Source organism: Rhinoraja longicauda, chromosome 17 (genome assembly GCF_053455715.1).
Source record: "Rhinoraja longicauda isolate Sanriku21f chromosome 17, sRhiLon1.1, whole genome shotgun sequence".
In the NCBI taxonomy this organism is placed as follows: domain Eukaryota; kingdom Metazoa; phylum Chordata; class Chondrichthyes; order Rajiformes; family Arhynchobatidae; genus Rhinoraja; species Rhinoraja longicauda.
The window spans coordinates 15,393,867-15,407,667 of NC_135969.1; the positions used below are offsets into that span (position 1 = coordinate 15,393,867).

A 13,801-nucleotide genomic window follows, 5' to 3' on the forward strand; every position below is an offset into this window, starting at 1 on the left:
CCATCCGGGTCTCCCGACTGCGTCCACAGAAACGCCTATCTGACCCCCTCACTATAGAGTCCCCTATTACTATCGCTCTCCTCTTCCTTTCCCTACCCTTTTGAGCAACAGGGCCGGACTCCTTGCCAGAGGCCCGGGCACCGTCGCTGCCCCCAGGTAGGCTGTCCCCCCCAACAGTACTTAAACAGGAGTACTTATTTCCAAGGGGTACAGCCACCGCCCACCCAAAAGAAGACGTGCTCATTTTCTATGAGTTTCTCATATGGCAGTCAGAACGTGCAGGTAACAGTGAAACCCGGGATTTTCATGGGTATATATAATTCACAAGATCATAAGTAATAGTAGAATTAGGCCATTCAGTCATCGTCTACTCTGCCATTCAGTTTTGGCTGATCTATCTCCCCCTGCTAACGCCTGACACTTGTACTAATCAAGAATCTGTCATCTCTGCCTTAAAAATATCCATTGACAGCCTTCACAGCCTCTGTGGCAAAGAATTCCACAGATTCACCAGCTTCTGACTGAAGAAATTCCATCTCATCTCCTGCCTAAAGGAACATCCTTTCATTCTGAGGCTATGACCTCTAGTCCTAGATTCTCCCACTAGTGGAAACATCCTCTCCACATCCACTCTATCCAAGCCTTTCACTATTCGGTACGTTTCAATGAGGTCCCCCCTCATTCTTCTATACTCCTGCGAATACAGGCCCAGTGCTGTCAAATGCTCATCATGTTAACCCACTCATTCCTAGGATCATTCTTGTAAATCTCCTCTGGGCCCTCTCCAGGGCCAGCACATCCGTCCTCAGCTATGGTACCCCAAATTGCTCACAATATTCCAAATGCAGCCTGACCAACGCCTTATAGAGCCTCAGCATTACATTCCTGTTTTTATATTCTAGCCCTCTTGAAATAAATGGTAGTATTGCATTTGCCGCCTTTACTGCTGGTTCAACTTGCAGATTAATTTTTGGGGAATCCTGCACCAGCACTCCTAAGTCCCTTTGCACCTCCAATTTCTGGATTCTCTCCCTATTTAGAAAATAGTCTACGCCTTTATTCCTGCTACCAAAATGCATGACTCCACACTTTGCTACACTATATTCCATCTGCCACTTCTCTGCCCACTCTCCCAACCTGTTCAAGTCCTACTGCAGAGTTCCTGCTTTCTCTGCACTACCTTCCCTACCACCTATTTTCTTATCTTCCGCAAACTTGGCTACAAAGCCATCAATCCCCTCATCCAAATCAATTTTAAAAATGTGGAGTAGCAGCCCCAGCACCGACCTCTGCAGATCTCCGCTAGTCACTGGCAGCCAACCTTGATTGCCTAGAAAAAGCCCCCTTGATTGCCATTCTTTGCCTTCTGCCATCTAGCCAACTTGTTATCCAATCTAGTATCTGCCCTTTGATACCATGGGCTCTCATCTTCTTTAGTAACCTCAAATATGGCACCTTATCAAAGGCTTTCTGAAAATCTAGGCAAACAATGTCCACTGACTCTCCTTTCTCTGTCCTACTATTTATTTCTTCAAAGAATTCCAACAGATTCGTCAGGCAAGATCTCTCCTTCACAAAACCATGCTGACTTTGGCCTATTTTATCACAAACTTCTATGTACTCCGTAACCTCATCCCTTGTAATGGATACTAGACCAAGTGGACCGGCTGGGCCCAAACCTCTCCTGCATTGGTGCAACACCCTCTCTTTCCCCCCCCCCCTCCCTCCCCCTTCCCCCCCACCTCCTCCCCCCTCTTCCCCTCCCCCTTCCCCTCCCCCCTTCCCCTCCATCCCCCACTCCATCCCCCTCAACCCCCCTTATCCTCCCTCCTCCCTCCCTAGGAGATAGATTTAAACTTTAAAATGTGAATAACTTTAAATATATAACACCGATTTCAATGAAACCTCTTCCATTAGCACCAAAGGGATGACCATGAGTAGGGTGGGCCTAAAATTGTTGCGCTATCATGTACCGTTTTGGCTGTAGTTCAGGAACAAACAAACAAACGAGACTTTTAGTATATAGATAATGAACTCTAAACTCTTACCAACCACTGAAGTCAGACTAACTGGCCTATAGTTCCCACTATTCTGCTTTGCTCTCTTCTTGTACAGAGGAGTAATATTGGCAATTTTCCAATCGTCTGGAACCACTCCTGACTCTAGTGATTTTTGAAATATCACTATTAACGCCTCCACAATCTCTAAAGCCACCTCTTTCAGAACCCTAAGGTGCACTCCATAAATCCAGGTGACATCCACCTTTCATCCTTTCAGCTTCTCGAGCATCCTTTCCATAGTAATATACGAGTTGCTTGTCCAGTTGCTCAGCAACCTTTTGTATATTTTTAATGTGTACTTTAAATCTGATCCCATGGAGTAGCAAACCTAAAGGAAATAAAAACTGCTGCACAAAATATAGAAAATTCAGCCATGATAGCAGAATGTTTTTGCCTGCCGTGTGCCCCCAAAATAAGGCACAGATTAGGTAGCCAAAATGAAAACAGAAGTTACGAAATTTGAAATAGAATAGGAAACTCTTAATATTTATTAAGCAAATCAGACCTAATAGAAAAGAATTTTTTTTAAACATATTGCTTCTGTTCATCAAAAGCTGACAAACCTGTGTTCCTTAGGCACCTTTTGCTTTTCATTCAGAAACAAGCCAAATTATGAATTTGGCAGATGCAATAATGATGGTCCATTTGATCACATATTGAATTAACAAGCCATTTGTCTCGAAATTCTGTCATGGAAGGTTGCAAAATTAAATTCAAAAAGATCTAATAATTCTCGATCTTATCCCATGAAATGTGACAATTTCTATACTATAAATGATTCTAGTGGAGAACTCCAGATCCCTCAGAGAAAATAAACTCTGCCTTCTCTGCTGCCTATGTTCCTCAGATAATCTTGAGATTGTTTTTTAAAGAGGCCTTCCTTTTCTGGTAACACGTTCTGCTGACTTAGCTCTTGCACTAAAGGCAACAAAAGGCTTATCTTCGCTGAACATGGAACACAATCTGTTTCCCTTCAAAGAAACCTCATCTTTACAACATCTACATCTGTTTAATACCATAAGGCGTTATAATGGAAATATGCCTTGAAAATGACCTTGCACATGAGTACATCATACTCTTGCTGTGTTACATACTTTGTGATTATTTGCTACAAACTGTTATAGCTCATGAATAATTGTCAAATTACATAAATATGTTTGTCAGTAACAGATATACTGTATTTTCTGTAGTCAATTTTTTTGATTAGTTTGCCCTGCCATTTTCAGAAGATTATAAACAGATGTTGGATTTTCTTTTAAAATACACTTTATTTATATTTTTTGATGATGATCTAAAATATTGGCATAAACTCTTCCTCCCTGCCAGTTTCAATCAGCAATTCGCAATTAAAATCAAAGGAAATCATAGTTTTTTATCCCACATTTTCTTTGAATCACGATCACAGCATAATGAACAAATGCCAGCAGTGTTCTTCCAAGATTTGAATCTTAAACCCACCCATCCGTGAATATCTGCTACCACCTACTGGTACAATCGGTGAATAAACTAATGAAATTTGAAACAATCTCTTGAATACAGGTCCTGATATTTTGTAAAAAGCACATTGGTATTTTTGCATGTTGTGATTTATTTTTCTCCTTTTAGTATAACAATATTGCACTGAAGGGATGAAATCCACTGTAATAATAATCAATTTTATTTTATAAATGTAATCTAGATTGAATTAACTGCTACTATAATGTATAGTAAATTATCTGCTTTGTTGGAGTTCTGCTTTTAGGCATTATCTCTATTTTAAAATCTGGTAAAGGTTCAAACACAGTCCTCAATGTTTTTTTTAAAAATGATACACCTTGTTTATTTTTGAGCAAAATGATACACCTTGTTTATTTTTGAGCATTCGTGAAGGGGATTCCTCAGATTCTGTGGAGATGCTGCCTGACCTGCTGAATTCTGCCAGCAATTTGTGTTTTGTTTAAGATTCCAGCATCTGTAGTTTCTTGTGTCTCTATTGTATATTTGTGATTTGTGCAATATTGTAATTAACAGGCATGCTTTACTTGAAGTACAGTCATAGAATTTATACAACAATGAAATATGCCCTTTGGCCGACCAGATTACTTAGCCAAGCTGGTCCCACTTGCCTGGTCCAGCCCCATATCCCTCCACACATTCCCTATCCATGTAATTGTTCAAAGTCACTTAAATTTCATAATTATGCCCGCCTTTACCACTTCCTTTTGTAGCGCCTTCCATATACACACCACCCTCTGTGAAAACGTTGCCACTCAGATCCCTTCTAAACCTTTTCCCTCTCACCTTAAATCTCTAGTTTTAGACTCCCCTACCCTAGGAAAAAGACTGGCTATTCACCTTATCTATGCCACTCATGATTTTGTTTACCTCCATAAAGTATAGTATCGTCAGTCTTCCACACTCCAGGGAGAAAAAAAGATCTGTCTGCCTGGCCTCTTCTTATAACACAAACCCTTCAGACCCTGATAGCATCCTCATAAATCTCTTTTGCACCCTTTCCATTTTAATAGCATCCTTTCTATAACAAGTCAAGTCAAGTTTATTTGTCACATACACATACACGATGTGCAGTGAAATGAAAGTGGCAATGCCTGCGGATTGTGCACAAAAAAGAATTACAGTTACAGCATATAAATAAAGTTAATAAAGTTAATATAGAGAAGACAACATTTAGTCCCTGGAGTTATAAAAGTTAACAGTCCTGATGGCCTGTGGGAAGAAACTCCGTCTCATACTCTCCGTTTTCACAGCGTGACAGCGGAGGCGTTTGCCTGACCGTAGCATCTGGAACAGTCCGTTGCTGGGGTGGCAGGGGTCCACTGGAGATAAATGGGTCTACTGTGGATAGGGTGAGCAGTTTTAAATACTTGGGAGTCCACATCACAGAGGATCTGACATGGGCAACGCACATTGCCGCACTGATGGGTAAGGCAAAGCAGCGCCTTTACCACCTTAGACAGCTGAGGAAATTCAGAGTGCCTCTGAGGACTAGACTAGAAGTCTAGAAGACTAGACTAGAAGACGACTAGAACTGTGCACAGTACTCCAAATATAACCAACATCTTGTAACATGACATCCCAATTCCTACACTCAATCCCTGAACAATGAAGGCAGGCATGCCGAATGCTCTTTTCATAACTTTGACCATCTGTGTCGCCACCTTTATGGAACTACATAACTGCTCCTCAAAGTGTCTCTCTTGTACAACACACTCCAGGGCTCTATCGTTTACTCTATAAATTCTGCTCTGGTTTGCCAAAATCCAACACTTTGCTTTTATCTGAATTAAACTCCATCTGCCATTCCTGGACCCTTTGGGCCAGTTGATCAAGATCCCCATGTAATCTAATTTGGACCCCTTTTGAAATGAATGGATCAGATCTAACCTGACACAAGTTACTGCAACAAAATCAAATGAAAGCAGCAGGGAGTATATCTGCTAATGCATCTGGCAAATTTATACACTTTATTAAATTTTACAGTTAGGAATGTCCATATAGGGAAGTGAACTTTTCAGTCATGGAAAGAAATTTACACTCAACTTGTAAACTGGGTGAATATGCAAAAGCTATATTCCTAAATCCACATTTCTTGAAGAAAAGAAAGTTGAGATGAGATTTAGTAATTGTGTACAACATCATGACTGGATTAGATACAGTAAATTGAAGGTGGTTCTTCCCATTAGTGCTTGGTTCAACAACTGGGCCTATCAATTTTGACTAAAAGATACAAAGGGGTTGTGAGGCTAATCATTTCAACACCGAGATGTTATGATCTGGAATACACTGTCTGTGTAGGTGGTGGAAACAGAATTAATCAGCAGTTACAATAGGCAATTAGATAGGCATTTGAGGGAGAGGAATAACTTGCAGATAGACTAGGAATTCCATGGAATCAGTGGGACAGTAGCATTGCATGCCATAAGCATTACATGTTTCTGTCATTGACTTGTTCGGCTTTTTTAATTGTTGTGGTAAGGTGGAGTATGATTATCAGTACCATGGGTTGTATCTTATTTACTGTCTCTTTATGTGCATTTCAACTGGATCATTCTCAATCTTCTCAATTACCAGTTTACATTTGGGATATTGTGTGCATTGAAGATGAGGCGGATAGTTTAATGGAAATGTGCAGGGCAAGTTTTTTACACCAAGAGTGGTGGTGGGTCAGAGGTGGTGGTGGTGGAGGCAAATACAACAGTGGCGTTTAAGAAGTTTTTAGATAGGCACATGGAAGTGCAGGGAAATGAGGGATATGGATCTTTAACAGGCAGATGAGATCAGTTTAATGGCATCATGTTCAGCATGACCATTGTTGTCTATGTTCCTATTCTGTACTGTTCCATGTTCTAGGTCATTGGCTGCCTCTTGTATTCTATCCCCACACTTTTTTTATTAACTGCACTTGCCTCTTTCAGCCCCATTCGTATAGCTTCAGCCTCATGGCTACTGTTGTTCATCGAAGTGGAATAATCCACAAGCACCAATGGGTTTCAGAGACCCTGCCCCTACCCAATTCCATTTCCCCCATGACCTTTCCAAAACTTGCCACTGTCAAAAGGTCTTTTTAAATATGTCTAATTGTCTATGATAATCAGATATTTAAATCAATTCCAACATTTAAAATGTTAAAAATAAAGCCATTTATTTAAAAATATATTTAACTTAAACAAGTTAAAAATATTAAAATTGAGTAAGATAAACACCTTTCCAATGCAGATCGGTTACCCCATTCAAATTGATGAAATTGTGTTATGTACACTAGTGCCATAAAGCTAAGGGGCCATCTGTAGACTGCATCCAACCCCTGAACTCAGGTTCTTTGTGTTTCACCTCAGAACATGTGTAGAGTCTACTTGTGGGGTAGGTCAGACCAGCCAGTATCCACCCAACAATATGTTCCTGAATCCACAGCGTTTAGGCGCAGAAGTCAGGAACACATTACAGCTGAAGATAGATACAAAATGCTGGAGTAACTCAGCGGGACAGGCAGCATCTCTGGAGAGAAGGAATGGGTGACGTTTCAGGTCAAGACCCTTCTTCAGATTGATGTCAGGGGGGAGGGAGATACATAGGTATGGAAGTGTAAGGGTGAAAATAGGACAAAGGGGATGGAGAATGTTACATTTTGTGTATGTCTTCGGTTTAAACAGACATGTGAATTTTCCGCGTTTTTAAAATCCATTTTCTGCGCTTTTTGAATGATTTCCGCGTTTTTCACTTTGCCAAAACCGCGTTTACCAACAGAGAAATCGGATCCGAAAAAAAAAGAAAATAAACGATGTCTAGACTGTTAATGAACACTAGGGTTCCGCTAGAGGTCACTAGGGGTTCCGCGAGAAATCCCCCGCGCCTGGAAGTCTCCCCGAATATGTGGCACTGAGGCTGGGCAAGGCAGCCAATCTCAACCTCATCAGGACTTCCACGGTCGATCAGTGGGTTGAATTTGCAACCTGCGGCCAGGGGTCTGGAACTCCAGCCCAGCTGGAGCCAGCACATCTATCTCCAGAGCCGACTTCCTTGGCCGGCTGGATAAACCAGCAAAGCTCTGGAACCAAGAGTGCCAGAAAGTCAGTGGTGGAACTGTAATGAGTAAATATTAAATTTAAGCGCAAGATTATATAATTAATTAAAATGGGGTTAAAATATAAAACACAGCAGAAAGGCCAATTACCACCTATTTGAGCTGATTATCAATTAATGTTCAAATTTACTTCAAAATGTTATAAGTATCACATTATTTTGTAATGTCTGTTTTTACTTTGAAATGCACTAAAGGAGGCTTGTAATTTTGTGTGTAAATTTTCAAAAAAATTTTGGACCCCTGCTGTACGCCTCATGTAAGCACTCGGCTCTTTTCCTCTTTTTTTTACCTCACTCACATGCCTGTTTAAACCAGCATCTGCAGTTGACTGGCTTTACAGAAGTCTGAAGAGGGGTCCCAACCCAAAACGTAACCCATGCATGTTCTCCTGGGATGCTGCCTGACCCGCTAAATTACTCCAGCACTTTGTATCTTGGCTTCACACAACCTCCACTAATGAGTGCCACAATCCAGCCCATTAAGTTCGGCGACTGCTATCAACATTGAAAGAAAATATATAATATATTATGGTTTCAAGATATTTTATTAGCATAGTAACAGACTCCAAGGTTTACCTGACATCCAATGTCAAACTGTGAGGAGGATGCCATGAAGATGCAGGGTAACTTGGACAGGTTGTGTGAGTGGGCAGATGCATGGCAGATGCAGTTTAATGTGGATAAATGTGAGGCTATCCACTTTGGTGGCAAGAACAGGAAGGCAGATTATTATCTGAATTGTGTCAAGTTAGGAAAAGGGGAAGTACAACGAGATCTGGGTTTATCAGTCACTGAAAGTAAGCATGCAGGTACAGCAGGCAGTAAAGAAAGCTAATGGCATATTGGCCTTCATAACAAGAGGAGTTGAGTATAGGAGCAAAGAGGTCCTTCTGCAGTTGTGCAGGGCCCTAGTGAGACCACACTTGGAGTATTGTGTGCAGTTTTGGTCTCCAAATTTGAGGAAGGACATTCTTGCTATTGAGGGAGTGTAGCGTAGGTTCACGAGGTTAATTCCCGGGATGGCGGGACTGTCGTATGTTGAAAGACTGGAGCGACTGGGCTTGTATACACTGGAATTTAGAAAGATGAGAGGGGATCTTATTGAAACATATAAGATTATTAAGGTATTTATTGGACACACTAGAAGCAGGAAACATGTTCCCGATGTTGGGGGAGTCCAGAACCAGGGGCCACAGTTTAAGAATAAGGGGGAGGCCATTTAGAACGGAGATGAGGAAAACTTTTTTACTCAGAGAGTTGTGAATCTGTGGAATTCTCTGCCTCAGAAGGCAGTGGAGGCCAATTCTCTGGATGCTTTCAAGAGAGAGAGTTAGATAGAGCTCTTAAAGATAGCAGAGTCAATATGGGGAGAAGGTAGGAACGGGGTACTGATTGTGGATGATCAGCCATGATCACAGTGAATGTCGGTCTGGCTCGAAGGGCCGAAAGGCCTACTCCTGCATCTATTGTCTACTGTCTATTGTCTATAACCCTTCTGTTCCTTATGTTAATCTGTGTTTGGATCAAATTGAATAACTAGGATCCCGTAACTAAATTATTTATTTGACATTAACATTGTGTGTTCTACCTGCTACTAACAATGGCCTTGCAACTATTACAAACTATTTCTATTTTCAGATCTACTATTTAGCTGATATATAATAATCTTCAGATCGTCAGTCTGGGCCAAACAGTTTTTCAAATTGGCACCACCAATTGCAGTTCGAACTGCCACCTATCACAACAGTGTCGATTTGCATACCTTCTGATCTTTCTCCTTATTATCTACTGCTGTAGCCATGTTTCTGAGGGCCACCTAAGTCATGTTGGCCTTAATAATTTATCATGTGTGCCGTTTATCTTCGTAATCTTGTCACACAGGCTTATGTTGTAAAGCTCCTGTGTGGATAGCTTGTCTCTGATGCATGCCATGTCTGTCACTACACTATACTCTTGTGAATTGTAAATTACTCTTCAAGCTAATTCAGCAGGCTTTTTGCTTTAAAACTATTTTTCTCTGTTTAATGATGTGTATCTAGGAGGAGAGCTTTCCATACAGGGTCTTTTGAAGACAGATCAAAAATATTTATTGAACCTAATTGTCACTTCTTTATTCCCTCAGCATAGTTTATCCAGCCTTTGCCTCTAAGGTGTACAAACTAACATGTTACTTTTCTACTTTTTACATTGTTGAGAAACAATTGACATCTATGGGCCTGACTCACTGGAGATTGGAAGAATGAAGGAGGATTTCATTGAAACTTACCAAGTAACGAAAGGCCTGGATAGTCGATATGGGGAGGATATTTCCACTAGTGGGAGAGTCTAGGATCAGAGGGCACAGCCTCAGAATGAAAGGACATACCTTTAGAAAGGAGATGAAGATAAATTTCTTTAGCCAGAGGGTGGTCAATCTGTGGAATTTGTTGCTACAGACGATGGTGGAGGCCAAGCCTTTGGGTATCTTTAAAGCGGAGATTGATAGGTTCTCGATTAGTAAGGGTGTTAAAGGTTATGGGGAGAAGGTAAGAAAATGGTGTTGAGAGAGAAAGATAGATCAGCCATGACTGAATGGTGGAGTAGACTTGATGGGCCGAATGGCCTAATTCTGCTCCAATGACTTATGAACTTCTAATCTTTTCCCTTTCTTACTAATTTGCTCATATCTTATCTTTGCCAATTTTTAATTCAACTTTTGCCATTCCTATTGCTTTTCTGGTCCTTGGTCTTTTTTTTGCTTAATTATAACCCTCATCTTTTTATCCTTAAAGAATCAAGTTGTTTCTTTGTTAAATGTTCCGGGTATATACCCGGCTAAGACAACAATGACAATAAATATACAATAAATTACCAGTTATTCTAAGTAATATGATAGCGCAAAACCCTATGTAGAGCTATACTCTCACGTTGGCCTCTCATGAGATTGATTGGTGGCTAACTATTCACATGGAACTATCTCAAAACGGAATGTGCACTTGCTCAGAACTATGAATTGTCCTCTGTTGTTTTTCCATTGATTGGTTATATTAAGAGGTTTGTCGAATATATATCCTAGTCAATTCGTATGGTGCCCATGTTTTTGATTTTTTGTATACATTAAAGACAACTTTCTGACGGAATAATGTCTCTGAAACTGAGTATTAAAATTCCATTGGAAACCCAACCTTTATGTGCATCCTGTACCAAATTATACAATAATCTAATTTTATTTTACATAGGTCAGACAAAAGATGTTGTATGCGGCAACTCGGGCCACCGTGAAAAAGGAGTTTGGTGGAGGACACATTAAGGATGAATTGTTTGGAACAATGAAGGTACAATAATAATTTAACTTAATGAAATACATTTTCTCAAAAGCAACAAAATATAAACGATTTAAATTTTGAAATGTGAATGTAATGAATATTCCACCAATACATTCTTCACAACTGACTTTAAATAGTGTGTTTATAATCACTGACTTTTGCTTATTTTCCTGAATTTGCATTTAGTTATATTAACTAGAATTACAAAAGTTCACTCTGTTGACCTGGATTGCAGAAACACATGAAATTATTGCTTTAATTAAAACAGTAGTAGTTAAGTTAATCAAAACAATAATCCAAGGCCCTTAACTAACAACCCAGTGATTCAAGAGCCCATCATTAGCAGCTTTCATGCTTTATAACATCCGTCTTAGAATCATGGAAAATCTAAGACACAAAGTACCTATTCGTCTAGAGGTTTAGATTTGGCATTCTTACTCCTTTTCTTGTGGGAACATGTTTACCCTAAACCCCTTACATCTCCTTTCTAAATGTTCCCATTACTCTGACAATTATACATTTCCAGACCATTTTTACAGAATCACTTCAGTCTGGTATGCTTGGCCTGATCCCAGTTTAGAGCCATTATTATCTTTTGTCCTTTTCCATAACTATGCTAAATCACACCAAATTATGATCAGAACAAAGGCAAATCTTCTCCTTGCTATTGCCCAAATACAATCCTTAAAACTCAATAAACAGGATTTCCCTGCCCCCCCCCCCCCCTTCTTCCTCTTTATTGGGATTGCTATATGCTAACTATTTTTTTTCTTCTGGGAATCAATATCCTACATACCTTTTACTCTGACCTTGCCAGTTAATAGAATAATTGAAATCTCTTAATGGTTTTGCACTATCAAAACTTTGCCTGCGGATTTGACTTTCCATCTCCCTTGGATGATTTAATACAGTCTTTAGGACTATAATACACTCCCATCTCTTCTTCTAGTTTGTTTCTGAAGGTCTTCCACTGGTACCCTCATATTATCCATAAATATTTGTTCAACATTACAGGTGATTGAGCTTTGAAACATAATATTCTCCTGACCATGCGATAGCTATTCCTGCAAACACTCTTGCACTTTAGAAAGTAGTATTGCTATTAACCTGAGGAGAGGTAATTCGACTAACATTGCAGCTTGCTGTGGTAAGGGCCTTAACATGCTGCTAATCTCACTTATGAAACCTTTTAATTTTAGGATTGATATTGCTTTTGTTCAGTTTTAGTTTATTTTATTGTCACCTATTGACACCGAGGTGCAGTGAAAAGCTTTAGTTGCGTGCTAACCAGTCAGCAGAAAGACAATCCATGATTACAATCGAGCCGTCCACAGTGTATGTGCAGGGTAAAGGGAAGAGGGTAATGTTTAGTGTGCTGCTATTAAACACTGTGGTATGTTTCTCTCAACAGGACGATGTTTGTTTAGGTGGCTATCAGAAACACATCCAGTCCCGCTTGGGGCCAGCACCACTTACGGCAGCTGAGGAGGAACTGAAGCAGATTAAGATTAATGAGGTAACAATAGCATCAATCCTGTATTGCAGTGCATGTTTTTGACTGATCTTATTTTTTCTCCCATGTATTTTTCATTGTGAATCATCACCCATAATTATTAAATTTTGGTTTATTGAAAATTGTTTCAGCACTGGAAACGGAAGCCAGAGTAGGCCATTTGGCTCATTGTGCCCACTCAATGCAAAAGCAGGAGTGATCTTCTACGTCAGCATCAATTTCCACATTAACCCCCAAATCCCTTGATAATAAAAAAATCCATTGATTCATTTTTTAAAGGTAGTCAGTGAAAAAGGCTCCTCCACTTTATCAGATAGTGGATCCTAAAGATTCACCACTCTCTGGGTGATGAAATTTCTTCATCTCAGTCGTGCATGACTGACCCTGAAGAACCCCAATAGCATCCTGCACCAGGTACATGGTTATGAAAAGTTTAGAGGTATATATGGGTCATACACAGGCAGGTGGGACTAGCGTAGAAGGGGCATCTTGGTCAGCATGACCAAGATGGATGGAAGGGACTATATCCGTGCTATATTCCTCTTTGACTATGACTTGAGGTTGTATTTCCTCTGGGTGACAAATTCCAAATTCCAATTATAAAGGATAATGGGAGATAGTGTTAACAAGTAATCCCTTTGCAGCTCTTGGACTCAAATAATGCACACTGCAGACAGAATTTAAAAGGAAAAAAGCTCTTGTCAGCTGTTCTGCATTAGGTCAAATTGAATGAAAACGAATGGAATGCAGAGCATTATAAGATGCTTGGTAATATAGAAGTAAAAGACAATTGCACTTAAAACTATCACTGGAAAGAATAATGCTAGGCCTGCAATTGAATAGAGAGCGTATAAATGTAAGATCACTCTACAAACTTGGCAGTTGCTGCATTTAGTACAGATTATTGTACTGGTGGTAAATATTTAATTGCCATCCAGTTGCATTCATCTGTGCATACTTAATTAACAAAACCGCATTGAGAGTTCTTACATCTGTAAATCACTGGAGACTTTTCGCATGAGGTAATAAGCAGCTTTATCAAATGACATGTTAGCCAATATCTGCTGCTGTGACATTATTGTCTTTTGCAGGGTAAGATGATTCAGGTAAGCATTTCAAACGTCTACAATCTTTTGCTTTTTGCAGTGTCTATTTGAGGTGAAGTAGATAAGCTTTACATTTTATATAAAGCGTGGATTTTTTTGATACCAGAGTACAATACAATACAACTTTTTATAGGGTGCGGTATCAGAAAGGACTATTAAAGGGCCAGTGTTACCATGGTAAATTGCCTTCTAAGGTGCCTTTCTGTTGCCAGTACAAATGATGCACAAGACAGAAAT

General features: G+C 39.9%; 1 protein-coding gene across 2 annotated transcripts in view; it reads left to right on the plus strand.

The window, feature by feature from the left end:
- Nucleotides 1–13,801, plus strand: part of twf2 (twinfilin actin binding protein 2) — a 92,193-nt gene that overhangs the window by 51,466 nt on the left and 26,926 nt on the right. For both annotated transcript variants that reach the window (XM_078414194.1, XM_078414195.1), the window contains exons 4-5: nucleotides 10,859–10,954; nucleotides 12,357–12,461. In XM_078414194.1, coding sequence (XP_078270320.1) covers nucleotides 10,859–10,954; nucleotides 12,357–12,461 — 201 coding nt within the window. The remainder of the gene's footprint in view (nucleotides 1–10,858; nucleotides 10,955–12,356; nucleotides 12,462–13,801) is intronic.